The sequence below is a fragment of the Colletotrichum godetiae genome, assembly GCF_030913485.1.
Source record: "Colletotrichum godetiae strain CBS 193.32 chromosome Unknown BDP55scaffold_30, whole genome shotgun sequence".
NCBI lineage: Eukaryota > Fungi > Ascomycota > Sordariomycetes > Glomerellales > Glomerellaceae > Colletotrichum > Colletotrichum godetiae.
In genome coordinates this window covers 79,880-98,684 of record NW_026851278.1, presented here as the reverse complement: position 1 = coordinate 98,684, position 18,805 = coordinate 79,880, and the positions used below count along the sequence as shown (strand labels likewise).

At 51.9% G+C, this 18,805-nt stretch overlaps 10 protein-coding genes and 1 non-coding gene across 11 annotated transcripts; 6 read left to right on the top strand and 5 right to left on the bottom strand.

Annotated features, from left to right (window-relative positions):
• Window positions 1-49: 49 nt before the first annotated feature.
• BDP55DRAFT_218604 (uncharacterized protein) lies at window positions 50-2,488 on the top strand. Its single transcript, XM_060566055.1, has 2 exons — window positions 50-625; window positions 675-2,488. Exons 1-2 carry the CDS (start codon window positions 134-136, stop codon window positions 2,403-2,405), a joined length of 2,223 nt encoding a protein of 740 aa, XP_060427537.1. The 5' UTR covers window positions 50-133; the 3' UTR covers window positions 2,406-2,488.
• An 83-nt stretch (window positions 2,489-2,571) lies between these two features.
• BDP55DRAFT_633818 (uncharacterized protein) lies at window positions 2,572-3,534 on the bottom strand (the record flags this gene model as incomplete). Its single annotated transcript, XM_060572602.1, has 1 exon — window positions 2,572-3,534. The coding sequence occupies one exon, from the start codon at window positions 3,532-3,534 to the stop codon at window positions 2,572-2,574; it is 963 nt and encodes a 320-aa protein (XP_060427536.1).
• A 1,800-nt stretch (window positions 3,535-5,334) lies between these two features.
• Window positions 5,335-6,847, top strand: BDP55DRAFT_717087 (beta-1,3-mannanase). Its single transcript, XM_060578364.1, has 3 exons — window positions 5,335-5,574; window positions 5,632-5,996; window positions 6,052-6,847. The coding sequence occupies exons 1-3, from the start codon at window positions 5,391-5,393 to the stop codon at window positions 6,589-6,591; spliced, it is 1,089 nt and encodes a 362-aa protein (XP_060427535.1). The 5' UTR covers window positions 5,335-5,390; the 3' UTR covers window positions 6,592-6,847.
• Window positions 6,848-8,311: 1,464 nt separating this feature from the next.
• BDP55DRAFT_633816 (uncharacterized protein) lies at window positions 8,312-8,725 on the bottom strand (the record flags this gene model as incomplete). The annotated part of the gene is made up of 1 exon (XM_060572601.1): window positions 8,312-8,725. One exon carries the CDS (start codon window positions 8,723-8,725, stop codon window positions 8,312-8,314), a length of 414 nt encoding a protein of 137 aa, XP_060427534.1.
• A 1,775-nt stretch (window positions 8,726-10,500) lies between these two features.
• Window positions 10,501-11,056, top strand: BDP55DRAFT_769980 (uncharacterized protein; the record flags this gene model as incomplete). Its single annotated transcript, XM_060581076.1, has 3 exons — window positions 10,501-10,535; window positions 10,600-10,777; window positions 10,855-11,056. The coding sequence occupies 3 exons, from the start codon at window positions 10,501-10,503 to the stop codon at window positions 11,023-11,025; spliced, it is 384 nt and encodes a 127-aa protein (XP_060427533.1). The 3' UTR covers window positions 11,026-11,056.
• A 449-nt stretch (window positions 11,057-11,505) lies between these two features.
• Window positions 11,506-12,970, bottom strand: BDP55DRAFT_769979 (uncharacterized protein; the record flags this gene model as incomplete). Its single annotated transcript, XM_060581075.1, has 3 exons — window positions 12,360-12,970; window positions 11,646-12,292; window positions 11,506-11,574 (listed from the first exon to the last, which is right to left on the bottom strand). Exons 1-3 carry the CDS (start codon window positions 12,667-12,669, stop codon window positions 11,506-11,508), a joined length of 1,026 nt encoding a protein of 341 aa, XP_060427532.1. The 5' UTR covers window positions 12,670-12,970.
• BDP55DRAFT_669520 (uncharacterized protein) lies at window positions 12,598-12,976 on the bottom strand. The gene has a single exon (XM_060575299.1). It carries the CDS (start codon window positions 12,966-12,968, stop codon window positions 12,684-12,686), a length of 285 nt encoding a protein of 94 aa, XP_060427531.1. The 5' UTR covers window positions 12,969-12,976; the 3' UTR covers window positions 12,598-12,683.
• Window positions 12,977-13,715: 739 nt separating this feature from the next.
• Window positions 13,716-14,826, bottom strand: BDP55DRAFT_695259 (glutamine amidotransferase class-II; the record flags this gene model as incomplete). Its single annotated transcript, XM_060577448.1, has 2 exons — window positions 13,716-14,680; window positions 14,739-14,826. 2 exons carry the CDS (start codon window positions 14,824-14,826, stop codon window positions 13,716-13,718), a joined length of 1,053 nt encoding a protein of 350 aa, XP_060427530.1.
• A 1,455-nt stretch (window positions 14,827-16,281) lies between these two features.
• Window positions 16,282-17,935, top strand: BDP55DRAFT_218556 (uncharacterized protein). The gene is made up of 3 exons (XM_060566053.1): window positions 16,282-17,150; window positions 17,226-17,721; window positions 17,809-17,935. The coding sequence occupies exons 1-2, from the start codon at window positions 16,672-16,674 to the stop codon at window positions 17,647-17,649; spliced, it is 903 nt and encodes a 300-aa protein (XP_060427529.1). The 5' UTR covers window positions 16,282-16,671; the 3' UTR covers window positions 17,650-17,721; window positions 17,809-17,935.
• Window positions 17,754-18,097, top strand: BDP55DRAFT_218563 (uncharacterized protein). Its single transcript, XM_060566054.1, has one exon. It carries the CDS (start codon window positions 17,858-17,860, stop codon window positions 18,059-18,061), a length of 204 nt encoding a protein of 67 aa, XP_060427528.1. The 5' UTR covers window positions 17,754-17,857; the 3' UTR covers window positions 18,062-18,097.
• Window positions 17,993-18,065, top strand: BDP55DRAFT_t219. The gene has a single exon. It is a non-coding gene; the product is annotated as a tRNA-Lys (tRNA).
• Window positions 18,098-18,805: the final 708 nt, after the last annotated feature.

Below are 18,805 nucleotides of genomic sequence, written 5' to 3'. Positions count from 1 at the left end.
GTCAGCTGATCGCCGCTACACTCCTCCGCTAAACCGGCGGTCGAACAAAGAGACGGCTACAGGAATTCTTTACGAGTCACATCTAACAAACAATGATCCCAAGATATACGTCGAGTGCATCGAACCAGATACCATGATGACGGTAACCGAAAGAACTCCAGACGAGGAGCCCCCACTCGCCGACTCCGCTCCGGCGCCGAAGCGGCGGAAGCTGCGCAAGGGCACGCAGAGCTGCTGGGAATGCAAACGCCGTAAAGCGCGCTGTACCTTTTCACCTTCAACACAAGATGTCTGCGATGGCTGCAAGCGCCGTGGGAGTGACTGTGTCAGTCAAGAGGTCACTGATCTGCCGCCACCGCCTGGTAGTAACAAACACATCGTGGATAGACTTGGCCAAGTTGAGGCACTAGTTAGACAGCTGATAAAGTCAGGAACCCACAGCGAGCACCGCTACATTGACGACCGTCTCGTCTCTCAAGCTGAATCTCGGGACCGGGCCTGGGGTGAGAGAGCCGGGCCTCGGCGGTCGGCTTCCCCCGTCGTTGTCTCAACCGCAACCCCTCAAAGCCATCGCTCGGAATCTCCGCCTTGCGACCCTCAAGCAGGAAGTGGTGCAGCAGTAGGAGTATGTATTTAAAGCTGCAAACTACACGGCATCAATGCTGACGGCCTAGGACACACATTCTCAGAGGAGCACCTCACCTGTGCGTCCGGGAGTCCCGCCTCTAACTTCCGCTGCATTGTCCACAAAAGCCCACGAGGCCATCTGCAGGAAGCTGTTCACTGCATGGCCCAGCCCAGAGGACATGGCCATTATCTTGGCAATCCCCGTGGAGACTTCGCAAATCATTCGGGCTGTCATATGCACTAGGACGAGTCCGAATCCATCTTCACTTCCGTCATCCACGGCTTTACTTCAATTGCCACCCTCTGGGTCACATCCAGTGCTGATTGCGAGGAGCCTTCTGATCTTGGCTTCGTTCCTCCAAGGTATGCCGTTTTCTTCCGCCCACCACCTGGGGAAACTCAGCACCAGCTGGCAGAACATCATGTCCCGGGCGGTGAAGACGGCCCACGACTTGGTCACATGCAAGGACGAGCTGGTAGATTCTTTAGAAGGTCTCGAATGCATCATGCTAGAGGGTCTTTACGAGAACTACGCTGGAAACCTGCGTACTTCGTGGCTCGCCGGACGCCGCGGAGTCGCAATTGCGCAGATGCTCGGTCTCAGCCGGGGCATCAAGCCACGCTCCCTCGTCGGCTCAGTCATCGAACCGAATGATCTCTGGTTCCGACTCGTGCAATTCGACCGCTATCTCTCCCTCATGCTGGGATTACCTCAGAGCGCATTCGAAGACGTCTACGCTGACCCTGGTGCCCTTGAGGGTTGTCCTCCATTGGATCGTTTTCTCCGTCTCTGCACCGTCGCTTGCGGCCGCTTGTTACAACGACAGCCTTCAGAAGTATATAATCACGAGACGGCCAAAGACATTGACAAATTACTACAAGAAGCCTCGACCGTGATGCCAGCGCAGTGGTGGGTTGCTCCGACCCTTGCCTCGGAAACGGGGCATCTAGAGAAGATTCGGGAGACGTTGCGGTTCAATGATCACTTTATGTACTATCACCTCCTCCTTCAGCTGCATTTTCCCAACATCCTGCGCCCAATGTCAGAGCACGATAAAGCAACAGCGGTGACAGCAAGTCGGGAGATTCTTTCTAGATTCTTGTCCTTTCGCGCAACTCGACCCGCGCGGTTTTATTGCCGAGGGGTCGACCTGATAGCATTTCTATCATGCACCGCACTGTGTCTAGCACACGTTTGCGACTTCCATCACCAAGCAACTCATGGAACGGGCTTCCACCTTTCTGCACATCAACGGCTGAGCGATCGGGGCATGTTGGAACAGGCTCTGGTCGTCATGCAGGTGCTCGTGGGCCAGCATAATGATGAGATTGCTACAAGAGTGGCCACCCTTCTCAAACATCTGTTGCGCATCCAGGATGACATGACTTTGGGAGAGAGGTACACGGTCAAATTTTCGCCAGAGACGTCCTTAGCAGATGACGATCTTGGGTACCGGGTGAAGCTCACGAATCAAGATACTGTCCTGAACATTTATCTTCCACATTTCTGGGTCATCAGGATTGAGAGGCAACGATCTGATGGGTTGCCGAGACAAATCGGGTCGACTATGCAACCTCCTGAGGATCGTTGTTTTCAGGATGAGGTTCCATGCTCGACAGAAAGACAAGACACTGTCGTTCCGCTTCTTGGAGAAAAGGAACAGCAGGATCCCGTGCAATGTCCATATGAGGAAAGTTGGGCACTGGATAACTTGGACTTCACTTTCTTGGACAGCTACATAGATGGAAGTTTGGGAATGAATACGAAGACCACTTAGAGGCTTATTTTATGGGGTCGCTATTAAAAGCAGGAGGACGAGTAGTTTCTTCGGCTTGGTCGAGGACAGACAGCAAATGGACCCAGATAGGTTGGTTAAACACCAAAGAGTGTTAAAGGATCGTCCAAAGAGGGCAAGAAACAAATGATTTAGCAAGGAGAGAAAGTCAGACAAGACCAAGGTGCCTAAGAGCAGTCCACACTCTCTGCACATTATTTCCCATCCCATTCCTCGCCAACTGCGGCCCCATCAACCCCCTAATGTGTGTTTGGCCCATAAAATCCATCGACTCCCACATCTGCCTCAACAGGTCCATCTCGAACAAGGACTCACGAAAGACGCGAGCGTATCCCACAAACAGGATCTGCATCGCCGATGGGGGCAGAAACGCCTCCACGCTCGGCAAGAAGTCGACGAGGAATTCCGCGATCGGTCTCGCCAGCGAATCTGAACAGCCAAAGGCCCGGTCCTGATCCAGCACGCAGCAGAGTATAAAGACGTGCCAGAATATCTCCTGGACCGTCACGAGTCGATCGCGGGCGTTTGCGAGGAGGTAGCGCGGCCGGGCAAACAGGTCAAAAGGCGCGCCGCCTCGAGTACCACCGCCTACGCCTGCGCTCGCGGCTGTGGCACCGTAAGGCGGCGCGTATGCGTGGCTTAGGCCTTCGAGATGTCGAAAGATGAAGGTGGCGCCACGGGCGAAGGCTTGGTCAAAATAATGGGGTTCCATCAGGGTTCCCATAAAGCCATCATCGTAGCCTCGGAGGAACTCGGGGACGGGAAAGAGTCCCTGCTGCATGAAGTCCCGGGTCCGAGGGAGGTGTTCGTGGAGCAGGTCGCGCTCGAGTAGAGCCCGCGAGCCGTCGGGGAGGAGGACGGTGACTCGGTTGCGGATCCGGCCTGACTGCTTAGGGCGTAGGGGCGCGGGACCGAAGTTGTTGTTGGTGATGTTGAACAGCTGCGAGAAGTCGAAGATACGGGGTCCTGGATTTGCAAAGACTGGAGTGGCAGGACCGCGAGGGTAGGGCCCGAAGTTGTTCAGGTTGATGCTAGGTCTGTTGCCAGTTGCGCTATTGAATGGAAACCAGTTGAAGTCTGGTTGGGCCTGATGAGGCCACGAGCGAAACATTTCAAATGATAAACACGAATAAATGTGTGAAATCTGTGTAGTAACATAGACAGGTCGAAATGCTATAGAGGAGAGTGTTCGAAGCTCGAATTATTTTGGAAGAAAATGGCGCCGATCTCAATATAGCCTCGATTTCACTTTTGGTCACACATGCACAACCGATACACCAGGAAACGGCGGGGCCCGGTGTTTGTTCTGATGGGTAGCTTGTGCGCCTCGAATTCTCCCGGCGGTGAGGGCATGTACGCAGCCGAATCACTATCGATTCAATTCCAGTTAGGTACGGGAAGGATACACACGTAGCGGTCAAGGATGCCGCAATGTACCGAAGTCATTACGTCCATACCTCATAAGGGGGTCGTGCATAAGTAGAGCATTAAAATGTAGATGTGATTCGCTCACATCATTTCGGGACGAGGTCCGTCCAACATGGTGAGGATGTGAGCCATCATAGAAAAGGTTACTCAGTCAAAGTTAGGGGACAATTAGTCGGGACGAGATTTTCCAAGCATAAAGCCCTTCACCAGAGACTCAACTATGTTACCTACACCATTGAGAACAAAGGTCCTAACCTAGAAGGTACTGGAGGCTTCAGATCAGTAAGTGTCTCATTTTATAGACGGCATCTAAGGCCGAATGATCTGCACTTTAAGAGGGAATGCTCGACGCATGTGATGTAAGTGCTCGAGATGAGTACCAGGCAGGATGAATGGATTTCTCTACGTTAACCGTTCCAAAATCTGCTTCCATGACAACTCATCTACATCTTTACGCTGTATTTAGCGTTGACATTCATAATCAGATCTGACGGAACTTACGTTAGGTCATTGCTTTCTTGATCTGTCGTTACACAATCGAGATGTGACTGGGTCTGTGGCTAGGCACTCATAGTGGCCATAAGCCACCAGGCCTCCCCAGCAATACCCAACTACTTCGGTATGTATGCCCGTTCAAACCCCAAGAGATAACCTACGCTAGAGCCCATAGTTGAAATAAGTGGCGACATAGAGTTAGGCTTATCTCACAGTTGAATCTACTTGTACCTTATCGTACCGAGGTTTAACTTGAAGACAGAAACTTATAGTTTATTGAGCATTATCCCGAACCACTGAGTTTTACATCTTCGGACGCTGAGAACCCCAGTCCACCAACGAGATATGTAAGTCCACTCCAGTCTTCAATGCCAGCTTCCAGATCAAGATTGTCGAAAAAGGCGTACGGAGAGAACACAGCTATGCGAAGAAAGACAGACTGAGAACAGAATGGTGCATCAAAGAGACGCCCCTAACTAAGTTGCAAACACTCGCCGAGAGACTCAACGTACCAGTTATACAAGCGTAGCACTCTATTCAGCAGATGATCCTTCCCGACATGTAACTCTCTGTAATTTCCGACAAGCTCCAGAAAATATTTTTATGTTGTGGCTATTGCGCCTTGGTCGGAACTATACAATACCGCAGGGAGTGTTGGGAAGGTGTTTAGATGCTTGCCTCCCCGGACGGCACTACGCAGGTCTTAGCCCCTCGGCAGATATGTGTACCCTAACTAAATGAGACATGGTATAGCCAGAAATGAAAGACAGGCGGGTCTTGATACCTCCGATATACGCCCGTGTCTCGCTAGTTGACTTGGCACCATATTTTGTAAACAATCAAGCCGAGGCAGTAGCTCGAATAGGTGGTGAACTAGGCGCAAGATCCCCCCCCCGCGGCATCCACCCTCTCTACCTTGGCAAACTTATGTTCAAACCATTGGAACTTTAAAAGAAGGTTCGATTCTCGAACTGTTTTCCTCCACGATCAACTAACCCAAAGTCACAAGCCAATCATCATTACCAACTGGGACCCGAACTCAAAATGAAGCTTTCCAAAGTCATTCCGGCTCTCTTCCACTTGTCTCTTTCCGCCACCTGCTATGCAGCAAAATCATTCTCCGCTTCGAATCTTTACTATGCTGCTGGCCTGAATACCCAGCAACAGACCACGTTGTTTCAAGGCCTCCAGAGCGCTGGTATCAAAGTCCTACGAGTATGGCTTGACGGTAAATAGTCTCAGGCCTGACAACAAAGATAAGAATGCTCATTCATTTCGATCCTAGGTCAATCGGGAAGCGAGAAAGGCACAACCTTGGAGGACTTCAACAGCCTCCAGGGCGATGGTCCTGATGCGTGGGATGACACTGTGCTCAGCCGCCTCGACAACTTTATGGTCCACGCCCATGAGTACGGCATCAAGCTACTCGTCTCTATTCACAGTTACAACGCTCTCGAAGGAAACTCTGACTTTTATGGAAAGTGGTATGGAACAGGGGACTTTTATACTAATAACGAAGCGATCGGGCATTTCAAGACGCGCATCGCTCACGTTCTTGGACATGTCAATACCAACAATGGCAAGACCTGGGCCCAAAGCCCCGAGTACATCTTTGCCTTTGAGGCTCAAAAAGAAGCCATGCATCCACAAGTTAGTCAGAATTCCGCAAACTTGGGTGACAAGGCTAGACTGACAACGCCTCCAGGGGAACACATCCGATCTAGCGTCATGGCAATGCACGATGGCAGAGGCAATCAAGCAGAACCTTAACGGAAGTACCGATATCCTGGTCACTACCGGAGGCGGTGCCTACGTCGACAATTCTCTGCTCGACCCCTACTTCAGCTGCAGTGCCCTAGACGTCCTTGCCATCCACGCCTACGGAGTCGATGATTTCGCCACTTCAAAGCTTCAGCCTTACGTCACCAAGGCCAAGAACTCTGGGAAGAAACTCATTATGCAGGAATGGGGTGCGTGTTACACAGATGCCCCGAACCATAACTGCAACGGCGGTAGCCCCATTGGTACAGGAACCAGAGACTCCAACATCCGTACGTGGGCTGCTAGTATTGATGCTGCCGGAATTCCGTGGTTCTACTGGCAGATACTGCCTAACCCTGACCCTCATCACGGCTGGGACTACGAGGTGGGAATCGATGATGTGAACTGGGGTGCGCTCAAGGCGGCTGGTCTCGCTGCCGGCCAGGCGGAGTCTGCTTTCGACTTTGACCGCTTTCTCTTGTGATGGGTATTCGTATCCGGTAACAAAGTGAAAAGTCGGTGCAGTATCTGTCAGTCATACAACAAATAGCCAAGATGCTTGCACTACAAGAAGCCTCCTTCTGAAGTTTACTGTCAGATAGAGGTCGATATGATGCCGAAAACGGGGAAACCCAGACAGGGACCTAGCGCGTGTAAATAGGCTGGCGTCCAGGCCTTTCTGCGCCAAAGTTTGCCCAGGGTACATAGCAGCAGCATCGTAGTGCATATCAAACCCTTCTCCACATATACGTTCACATATTGCGCGGATGGATAGTCCACGATGTGATACTTCCTCATCGTAGCCTGATGCCTTTCATATTTCAAGTAGGATCATTACAAAAGCATGCACTGGTGCCCTTGTGTTACATTCTTACCACATTGATATGGGAACCATCTCCTGGAACCACCCAAAATGAATATCTCAAGCCAACGACATTTCTTCCTGGCTCAACTCAGCCCAGGGGACTGCTCGTCGAAGTTGCAGGAAATTGCTGGTCGACATGTGGGGTCCACTGAAAAATGAGTTTTACAGGACCCCCGAGCGCAGTACTGAGCAAAGTCTCAGGTCTCGCAGCTTGAACGCCCGATGTAGACATCAAAAAACATCTTAGCAGCATTCTTGCACCTCTCTTCCAAGGGAGCCTTGATCGATTACTATCTACAAGCAGCCGACTGGACGCTTGGAAATTCAATGAGGAATCGGAACATGACGAGTTTGTGACTGTTGAAGAGCGCTGGAACGTACAGTCTCTCGGAGGGATACTCAGGGCTGCACCTCGTCGCCCACGTATAGGCAGGGAAATGTATCGTGGATGAGTTAGTCCGGCTCAGTGAGGATGTGAAAGGGATCGGACAGCATGATGCAAACCACCTTGCATCTTGCTGCCTACGTAGAATGTGACGAAGTAACTTACTGGACCCTTTCGCAGCACGGCAGTGACGTGTCTGTCGTGGACTCGGTGGCTACTAAGCGTTGGCGATCGCTTTAGTACACGGGAGCGTTGGTAAAGTGCAACTGCTCATATACCACAGCGCCAAATCTGACAAGAGCGATGAGGATCTTCTTGGAGATTTTCCAGGGGAGCAACCACAAGTCTATGCGTTTTGGATAGAGCGAGGCATAATCTCTGACCAGCACTAAACAATACAATGAAACATCGCGCATCTCGCGACGGATACGGTTCCTGCAACAAGTCCCGTTCACCCTCCGTATTCACTTCTCAATTCCTATCTCTCGTTTGATGAGAATCGTCAACGCTTTCCATCACATCTTGACAAGGCGCCTCCCCCCCTGTCGGTTGTCTTCACGTAAAGCATCGCGGCTCTCTCTTCGAGTCACGCCTAAGCCGTTGGCCTGACCACGCGCATCATGACCGGGGACAGCGCTCAATCTGAAGGGTGGTGAGTGCCGTGGCCTCTTCTGTAAGACTGTTTCCCCAGCGGCCATTTGCGGTTCCACTTGCGTAGAGACCACGCTCGCCGTTTTTCAATGATCTTCTCGAGGTCCTAAGTTTCGCCTGGATGGAAGTTGCAGGAGATGAGCGAGCTTCCATTGGGAGGCTCCTGCACCGCCCGCGGAACGTCTTCGGATAGAAAGCAGCGACTGAGGGGATTCGAACCCGTGACTACATCATCGCCGTAAGATTCTCCCCACGCGCCAAGCCTCCTTTCCGCCCAAGATAGCGGTGGTAGAATGCCTCGTTTTAAACATTCATCCCTTGCCTCCTGCCAGGCAGCGTCTCGTAGGACGCCCTCCCGGAAGATTTTCTCACACTCCCAGTCTCCTCTGAGTCTCCAACAAATATCAACTTGAACGCATCATGAGGCATACCAGCTGTAGGTAATGCCAAGGCCTCTACCATCCAAGTGGCTATGGAGTAAGATATCTTGTCTGTCTCCTTACCCCTCCGAGGCATTTCCCCTTCAGGATCCATATCCAATATGGGATCGCCCTGGAAGATAGTATCCCATAAACTAACGTAACGCTTGATGCGTAACAGCGGGTTCTCTTGGCAGAACCGTGTCAACCTTAAATCGTGGCATTCCGGGTAAGAAAGCGACGGCCGATCTTGCAAAAGCTTGATGCCGCGAATGTCGGCATGAGATGACGGGGCCATTGGATACAGAAAGTGAATAGCGGCGACAACTGTCGAGTAACAGAACCTGGTCAAATCCACGGGTGTTTCGCGCTTGTCGTACAGGTCATCGCAATATATGCTACAATGCTCTAGCCCGTCAGAGGGAATGGTAATCCCATCGACATCCTTGTGGGTAGGAATCGTAAATTCTGGGGTCTGAGCCCAAGAAGTTGGCTCATGGGGATGTTTCCCCGGTGAAGCAGACGTCCGCCTTCAAAACAAGACCGAGGCTGGTAGACCGACTACTCGTATTTGCGGTCATCAAATATACATCGGTAGGATTTGATCGTATTGAGAGTGAAGCGGACGAAGTCGCGCAAAGTCGACGGAGTCTTGCCGAAAGGAGGATTAAAGTTGAGATGTCGCAGCTGCCCTCCCTTCGTCACATCTGAAATGGGGGCAAAGGGCTGTCTGAAATTTCTTTAAGCACTTGGCTTGGGAAAAAGCTGCGGTCAAGATCATGTTGGAAGACCTGTCGCAGATCACATTCCATCGTGTGCGTCATGTTGCTGAAGTGACCAGCATTGAAGCGATCTTATTGCGACTAAGGGCAGAACGCTGAGAAGGTGATGATGTTATCCTGACAGGGCAACCCTCGAATCTCCATGGCAGCGCGCTTGTAAGTGTACATCCAGTCAAGTCGAGAGAAAAAGGTTCGTCGTTGCCATTTCGCAGCCTGTTGGTGTGCGGATTCAACTTGTAGCCTTCGTCGAGCTAAAGATAGTGTTTGTACATCAATTTGCGCAGCTCATTCGGAAATTTGAAGAAAGTCAAGCCGCCCTGCGTGTCGCAGACGCCTAGTTTGGCGAATCCAGACATGGTGTGAAAATAACAGGGTATGTAGAAGAGAAGAAGTTGAGGTCAATTGGGTCTTGATGGAAGTCTTTGATGCGCAGGCCGGCAGGATATATGGCTGAGTGGGCAGGTTGATCGAGGTTGATCAAGGTGTCCGCGTCTGCAGCTTTCTCCGATACGTGATGTAGCTGAACTGAATTAACCAGCGCCAGCCAAGGGGATCACAGACCGATGAGGTGGAACAGCAGGGGTGGCTGAACGTAAAGTTGCGGATGGTGCGGCAAGAAAAGGTAGATACAACCATTTCATCTATTCAAAGGGCCTAGAAAACTCGACAAACTCGTATAAAATCACGCATCAGCGGTAATGTGGACAGAATACTCTTAAACCAACAGAGTAATATTGCCCAATCTTAGAAACGAAGCAATTGTAGAGAAAACTGGCCACAGTGTGACGGCATAGTATTAGCGTAGTTTCTCAACTGTTCCAAACTTCCAGTAACTAACGGTTTTTTTTTGTTGTTCTTTTTGTATATATCTTCGATCTTCTTCGACTTTGTCACATACGCCGCTCACAAATTCTTCTGTCACAACCGCGTCTTCATGTAAAGCATACTTTAGCAGTTATTTGAGAGGGTATCGGTAGACGAGTAGAGGTCGTCAATGTGGAATGAAATGGAAGTCCATGATACAAGCCTAGGTTCAACGCTACTAACAAACTTGGTATCGGAGGTAATCCTCAAAAAGCCGTAAACGGAACCTCTGCGGATGGGCTAGACTGAGTACCCATATTATAGTCCTAATGGTAGTCCATTTACAAAAGTCAAACGTCCAACTCTGACTACAGAAGATGCATAAATACCACTTCACTACAGACTCTTTCCCCAAACCATGCAGACAGGAACCAGCACACGTCAAGCTCCCCAAATCCATCCAGCAACACGGCCACCATCAAACACAATGAAGTTTCCGATCCTCTCCCTTAGTATCCTCTAGTAAGTCTTAAACCAGCCCAGTGCATCGGTATGAAAGCTTCAAACATGCTCACCAGCCTACCAGTATCTGGATCGCCTCCGTCAACGCAGACTTTTTCCACTGCGTCTGCGAAACAAGGCCATACCACACTGTTTTCCGATCCAAAGAAGCCTGCGTCTTTGTCAAGAACAGATCCCTCCCCAGAGACAAAGTCAGCATAAGTCTGGCGGCCGACGGCAGTCCGTGGGCGGGTAACCTTACGGTACGAGTCTTTTTTGCCCTTCCCTCCAAACTCCCTCGTGGTAAGCCGAAATATCTGCTGATGTTATGTTTCCGCAGTGTCGTATGCTAGATCCCGCCAAGTTCTGGGGTCCAACCGTTTGCGGCGCACAGTATAGCCGCTTCTTTCGGTACGATGTCTGTAAGCCCGAGTGCAAGTACGATGGGAAGGACCCCGAAGACTGTATAACAGCCTACGATCAACAGCCATCTATTCAAACTGTCATTTGACGTAGTGCGTATCTTGTATCTTAGTATATCTTTCAGTCGAATCCGGCAGTAAATCAGCCGAGTCTTCAATACTGTCACTAAGCCCATTCCTCTTAAGTACGGAGGAAGGTACATTCCGTAGTATACTGCCATCGCCTTACCATGAGCTTTGTTCGTAGTAACGCATAACGTACCCTTCTCGAGAGGCGATTTGGTCGAGCATATGTCGGCAAATGGTGAGACGTGGCATTTATGTCGTATCATGAGTCAACAGGCCGACGTTGACTGAGCGAAAGGGAATAGGTAGGGGCATGCCACAAGAGTGGGTCGTTATGAAGCCTTCTGCAAATATGTGCGTGTGTTTGAGTCCCCAGAAAGACACTGAAGCCTTTTCCCACCTATGACCTAGATAACTCAGCCTCTACTCTCATGAATCAAGCCATTTCAACTCGCTCATTGATGGCCGGCATCTCGTGTATAGCCCTCGGCTGATCCGCTAACTCAGAAAGAGGTTGGCCGATGCCGTGATAGTAGTACGGAGAGCCTGGAGTTCTCGGCGTGCTGAGCGGACTGGGTGAAGCCACGCTCAGAGTCATATCTGAGACTGGCCGCTGTTGACCTGGCTCCGAAATTATGGGTACGATGTTGGGGTTTATGAGGTTGTGTTTCTCGTCGGGCAACTCTGCAGGACCATGCTGATCGTGGTTATAGCTCTCGTCCTCATGTGTATCAGAGACTGGATCCTGTCGGGAGCGACGGCGTCGGAGTAGCATGAAGGCGACCAACAAGGCTGATCCGAGGGCAATAGTGGAAGAGACAGCAATGCCAGCGATAGCACCGGTGCCCAGGTTTAAGCGGCTAGTCTCAGAGTCGACAGATATAGCGGCGGCGGTTGTGGAAGATGTGACGCTGATGACGGAACTTGTAGGATCGGAAACAGAGATAGGCATTGACGAGGAAGCCGAATATGTCGTGTCACTGCTTTGCACTGGCGGCATGGATGGACTCGGTTTGTCTGCTGCGGCCGTGTACACTGACGGTACACCACCGGTCGAGCCAAGTGGATTGGGGGCATACATTGCCAAAACTCGCTTTCCTAGGTCTTTGCAGTCTGTGTTGGGTGGCAAGGACTTGGGTATCCACGGCCAGACAGACTGGGTCACTTGCGGTCGGTCGGGTTCAGTCGGGCAATTTTCGCCGCAGGTGTCTGGATGGTTGCATGCCCAGTATTTGAGGAGGCCCTCGTTCTCAGTATCGCATCGGACAAGACCTATCCAGGGAGACTTGGCTGTTACATAGATTAGCTATCAGTTGTCCCACGTCATTGATCGGGTCAAGGTAAGGGAGGAGTATACCTGGGTCGAGGTCACCCTTGAGGGGGCAGCTCTTGTCTTTGTAAGTCGGGTCGTTACAACCATACTGATAAGTCACGCCTGATGGTCGATTCCAACAGGCTTGATTGACGCAAGAGTCACCTGCCAGGCAGCACCAACTGAAGCCATTATCTGTCTCGTTCGCCGGTAAGCAAGGGAGAAGGCTCGTTGGGCCGACATAACCGGCATTAAAGTAGCACTGGTCGTAGTCGCCATTTTCGCTGTCAGTAGACGTGGCCGAGAGGCTAAGAACCAAGAATAGAAGAGCGGCAAGTAGCATTGGATACGCCATGTTTCCCGGCAGCCTCAAGTCGTATGTATCTTGGGCAAATTTTGACACAATTTCAATATTCTGGTCGGCTCGACGGTGACGAGGCCCAGTGTAAGATCGCTGTTGAGAACAAAGGAGGCGAAGAGATTCCGGGTATGCTTATGGTCAAACGGGAGGAAAAATCGAGTCGTTGGTTGAGATATGGTGGTAGAGGCAGGGAAAAGAATGCACAAAAACGACGACAAAAGAAAGAAGGAAAAATGAGAACCAAAGGCGATTGATTGATGGGCAACGTTAGATGGGAAAGGAGGGTGAAGCATCCAAAAAAAAAAAAAAAAAAAAATAAGCTCCTGCCTTGGATACTTGACTTCCTGACATGGCAGGCGCGGCTTCCCTCCTCCTTCCTGCCTACTTCGATTCGACATGGAACCCACGGAACTTCGGACTTTTTGTTCCGTCCTCACCTCCTTCGCCAGCCGTCACCTTCTAGGAACGCGACAACATGCCCAAAGTCTCACTCCTTTTGCCACACCCTTCATTTCAAGCTTGATTTATGCAAGCTTCCTGCTTTGTCGCCATAATTTCACTTTTACGTTCTTCACAGTCGGCGATGTTGCGCGACGGCGAGGTGGTGGTAGTGTTTGCTGCCGGCAGGCTACCTGCCGGTATGCTACGTCAATTCTACCAATCATTATGCGGGAGCCAAGTATAACAATTGACAGACCTGCCATGAGGTGGTACTGATACCAGGCCGAGTTGCTTTCTCTCACTATTCGCCACGCGGGTGCGCACATGATGAAGCCAGGATGGTAGAAACATGACTATACACAGCGGCAAAGAAACAAGACGATCTGAAGAAGAGGCTGTGCATATCCTCTGGGATTCGAATGCTGAGAGATGCTGACACCGTGCGTGTACGACCTCAACTCCAAGCAAGATGCAGAAGACCCGAAGGCCATACATGTTTAATCTGTTTCAATTTCAGTACCAACGACCAAATCTCCGACCGCGAACCCTAACACTGCAAATAATTCATTGTCGAATAACCGACCGCCACGAGCAGCTACTCACAAGTGCTCTAGATAGGCACCGGTCCCCAGTTCGGAAACAACCATCTGCGAGGGCTTGATGAGCTCCCATTCGCCTTGGTTGAAGGTGCTGGGCTCACTGGCTACCACAACATGCTCGCCATGCTTCTTCTTCTCTAGCCGCCCGTCGTCCTCGGCTTCACCATCACCCCCGTCGGCCGAGTCACTCACGTCGCTCGGAAACCCCTTGTACTTGCGGTTGAGCGTTGCCCCAGCCGTCGTCGAGTAGTACAAACTTGGCGGTTCCAGTCCTTCTGGGCTGGCGTACCTCACAGCGACAAGCGAGCTGCCAGACATGACGACGAGGTTGAGTGTGTTGGCCTCTCGGCTTGGCGGCCCAAACTCGGTCTGCAGTTTCTCGAGGATGATGATTGTCTCCCGCATCGCCGTCGCCATCTCTCCAGCATCATAAACAGACTCCCAGTCGCCATCCTTGCCACATAAGATAAAAAAGTACACGGCTGCAATGTGCTCAGCGTCTGTTGTCCCAACAATGGCCTGCTGGTATCTCAAGGGAAGATACTGCAGAATCGCTGTACGGATGCGAGGAAAAGACCCAAGAATGCCGTTGTGGGCAAACAAGTGGCGACCAAAAGCGAAGGGATGGCAGTTGGTCTCTACGACTGGCGTCAAGCCCGGTGCTGCGCGGATGTGGGCGAGGACGGCATTGCTGCTGGTGCCTCGAACGATGCTCTTGAGGACCAAATCGTTGAGCGGAGGTCGAGTGTTTTTGTACACGACTGGTCGAAGGGACTCGGGCCACTTTGGATCAATGTACGGGTTGAACTCGCACTCTGATGATGTATACCAGCCGAGGCCAAATCCGTCCATGTTGGTCAATGGATTCGGTGAGCCGGCGTCATTGGCCGCCAAGGGAGCGACCTGGAGCTCCCCAAGAAACGGTTCAACCGTTGAATGGCCAGCCGGTAGAAAGTGTTCGTCCACTGCCGACATCATTCAGTATACAATAGCCCCTCTTGGGTGTGATGGCAGATCACTCACCTTGCTTCACAATGGCGTGGCGCGGCCGAATGACCAAATCTTCGAGAAGCTGAGCCTCATCACCCAGGTAAGCAAACCAGCGACACATGATCGAGGGAGTATTCTGATTCGTGTCAATCGATTCCAGCAGACTTTCACGACAGTTCCTTCTCTGGTGGAGAAGAGCAATGGAGGTTGAGATGGCAAGATGGTAGTTGGCAACTCGACAGGGTTACCCTCATTCCTCACGCTCGGTCATGGCGGACGTCTGATCTGAAGCACAAGCCCCGACATTGACCAGAGGCCTAACTGACGTCACGGTCATTAGAGTTATTTCGCACTTGAACAGACCTCAAATTGGCGCTTGTACGGATATGGCGTGCCGTGTCGGGAAGTGCTTGTTGAGACCACGACAGCTTCTACCAGTTCACCCCAAATGCTCGTCGATTGCGTGGAGACAAGATGGATGGAATCATCGACAAATAATATCTTCAGTCTTCACTCCGACAATCTGCTTGGAAGAAGAAATGTTGACACGCAGGCAAAAGGGCGAGTGACAGCGCGAACACTTGCCATAATTACCGCCTAAGTGCCAGCCCGTCTCAACCCCCAATATTGAAGGACTCTCTAGCCAAAAGACGTTCAGCGCGGCGTGTTTGACGGGAGGAGCCGCTAGGTGCGCCACGTTCTGATGAGATTTTGGCTCGAAGCTTGTCTCTGCCCAGGTCTGCCGGCGTCACTAATTCCATGCTTTTCGCACGCTCTTTGGCTGCTACCAACGTGTGCTATGTGTGGCGAGCAGAATCCGAGGCCATCTCAGTCCTGTCGCCATTGATCCCCAGCCGACTGGGAAAGCCAAGACTCCGGCCAGACCCGCCCGGCCGGCCAATGCTCGGCGGTGACACCGGACTCTCCGCACGCACTCTGCCTGCCAGCCCTTTACCTTGTTGGTACGCGAAGCTGTCAGCATGAAGTCTTGTCAGTGTGCTGGACAATCTCGTGACTATAATTACCCCGGAAAGATTATCAGGAGCGAAGCGCGTCGACACTTCGCCCTAGCGTTATACGCTCGTTGGCGCCGAAAAGGGACGACGTCCAAGCAAGAACCCGAGAAAAACAAAAGACAAGTCCCTCCCGACGGCTGACAATCGCACGACCGGGGAAACCAGGGATGTCTTGATTCCGAATCCTACGGCGGCCGCTTGGAAATTGGGTGGCTGTCGGAGGGCGCCTTCATCTCTTGGGCTTACTTCCGCGAGGCCGAGAGCCTGCCCGAACAGCGGCCGCTATTCTGGCGCGCTGCCTTGGCACAAAGGTACTTTGCAAGAGGGTTCCATGACCCAACGATGCATCAGAGTTGTCGGGGGCCGAATCCTTCGCGCACCAAAGATCCCAGTTGTGAACGCATCTGGCGCTGATCGCCGCCGCGCCTAATTGTTTATTGGGCAAAGCTGAGAATACCACCGTGACGGCCACCACCCTCCCCTCAGCCTCTGGGCTGAGTCTCTTGAAGTCGGGGGGCGATGCTTATTTGAGACTCTTCTGCCTTGACTGCCCAGTACCCACGTCTAGATTCAGGCTACAGGAGCAAGCTTTATTGCAACGGCCGGCCAGTACCATTCTCACGCCAGCCCTACCGCTGTGACGGCCGTGGGACGGATGGCGTCCTGGATTGTCTTGGATCAGCGAGCCGGCCAGTACAAGTGCTGATGACGACCCCGCCCCTGATGCGCGCGCGCTGGCCCAAGACAATCCTGCATGTCCCTCCCTGTCAACAAAGGTATCTCGAGAGTCCTCGACTAGTCTTCGCCGTTCATCTTGTCTTGCATCTCTTAAGTTCCGTCAGATTATATACCCCTACCTAATACTTGGCAGCCTCATTTAAAACTCCTTTCCCCCCCTCCTTCACTCCATCGTCCCAAAGCGTGGCTTGTCTCGGTTTCCCCTCCGCGCGATGGCTTCGCTACATCCGCACAACCACTTCTACTCCAACAGGCACAGCAAGCACAGCAGTCAGTCCCCATCACCCGAAGCCGAAAAGATGCTCAAGCACCCAGACGGCACGCCCGGCCCCGAGGCCGATGCCATCCCGGATGGATTGGAGGTCAACACGGGGGCAAATTACAGCACGGCGCCGCAGACGTATGAGCCGGCACAGACGCAACCGTACTATGGCCAGCAACAGCACCAGCACCAACCTCACACACCTCAGACGAATTACACCGAGACGACGTACGCTCACAACCAGCACTCGCCGATGCCGGAAAAGCGCCCGGCGGAAGGAAATGGAAGCAAAGATGACGGGACAATATGCGGGTTGCGCAAGGCAACGTTTTGGCTGTTGGTTCTCTCTAGTTTGTTGTTCTGCGCCCTGGTCGGCGTGGCTGGTGGATTGAGTGCTTTGGTGGCAAGCAAAAACAGCGAAATCGCAAAGTGAGTTCCTCACCTTACACCACCCAAACATACAAGCCCTCTCTCCCTCACAAGAATACTTACACAACTCCACAGCCTCCAATCGCCATCCACTTCTTCCTCAACCGCCACGCCAACCTCGGCATCCTCAGCAGTCGCCTTCGACCTAAGTAAACCCGCCGCCACGGACACGCCCATCGCACTGAACAAGTGTCCCGGCACCAGCTCCGCGTTAACGTACGAGGTGCCCGGGACGAACCTGACCTTCAGCAAGGACTGCGGGACGGATTACCTCTTCAACGACATCGCGCAGGTGCCGGCCAAGAACTTTGAAGAGTGCGTGCGGTACTGCGCGGCGTTTAACCTGCAGCAGCAGTCGAGGAAGGGGCCCTGCAAGGGGGTTGTGTATATCTACGAGGGCGAGCAGGGGGAGGATAGTAATTGGTGCTGGATGAAGTATACTAAGAACATGGTGCAGAATGGGGCCAAGGATTATACCGAGTCTGCTTGGATTTTATGAGTCTTTTTGTTGTTAGTGGAATTTCTGGAGGGGGGGAAGAGCGTGTTTGGAAAGGTTGGTTTGGAGTCATTGGTGCGTTGCAGATACCCCAGTTGTCCCCCCCGTTAATGAGAGACTTTTTCAAAACGGCTTGTGATTTCTTCCTTCTGACTCCTGCAGGAGTGCATCGCCATCCATCGTTCCAGTGGTCGGGGAATGACAGCCATTGATGGCTCGTCCGGGTGGACAAGGGAGCGGGTCTCTGAGAACAGGACTCCGGAAACTGCCCGACTCGCCGGCCAGCAATGATACTCAGACGCAGACACGGCAAGGAACTCTCACCAATCAAATACGGCCCCCAGCCGCCTTGCTAGCTCAATCGGTAGAGCGTGAGACTCTTAATCTCAAGGTTGCGGGTTCGACCCCCGCGTGAGGCTCAAATCCTCGCAGCGATTGTGTGCAAGTTCTTTTTGGTGGATTTTTTGATGCTTCTCTGGATATCCCATCATTTCATGTGCCATTTGAGGATGCATTTTAAGCTTATTGTTTCCGTTAAACCTTGTTGAGTTTGTGCGTTGCGGTCACAGTTGAACCTAAATCCATTGGGGTACGAGGACTCAGGTTTAATCAGGATAGGAATTGAGATCGACCGACACAATTCATCCATTTCTCAAAGGCGTCCCCAGAACTCAGGCATTACATTTATGACATGCACATTACTTCCCCCACATGCAATTTCGTCAAGCATTGCGCGCTTCTGCTCCGGTCCGGATTCGGCATCTTGGCTCGGCAAGCCAAGGCGGATTGGTCCGCTCTTCAACGGTCCGGGAGTGGCCTTCAAACCGGACCTTGGCGACCGTCGCCGTCTGTTGTTCTGTCCGACCCACTGTCACAATTAATCCCAGCATAACAATGTCATTGACGGAATTCTGCGGAGTTTCTGTGAGTCAATGGCCTAACAATTTTAGCAAGATAAGAACTCAAGGAGATAAAGACCAATGCTAGGCAGACACGGAAACTCATGTCGCCGTCAGCAGAGCTTATCGTTGCAGAGACGGTAAAGAGTCATTGGATAACCCAGGTCCGAAAACACGGGCTATTCCCTAAATGGCACTTCGCAACTCTGGGGTATTATTAGTCACACTCTCACAACACACAACAACGCCTCAACTTCTCA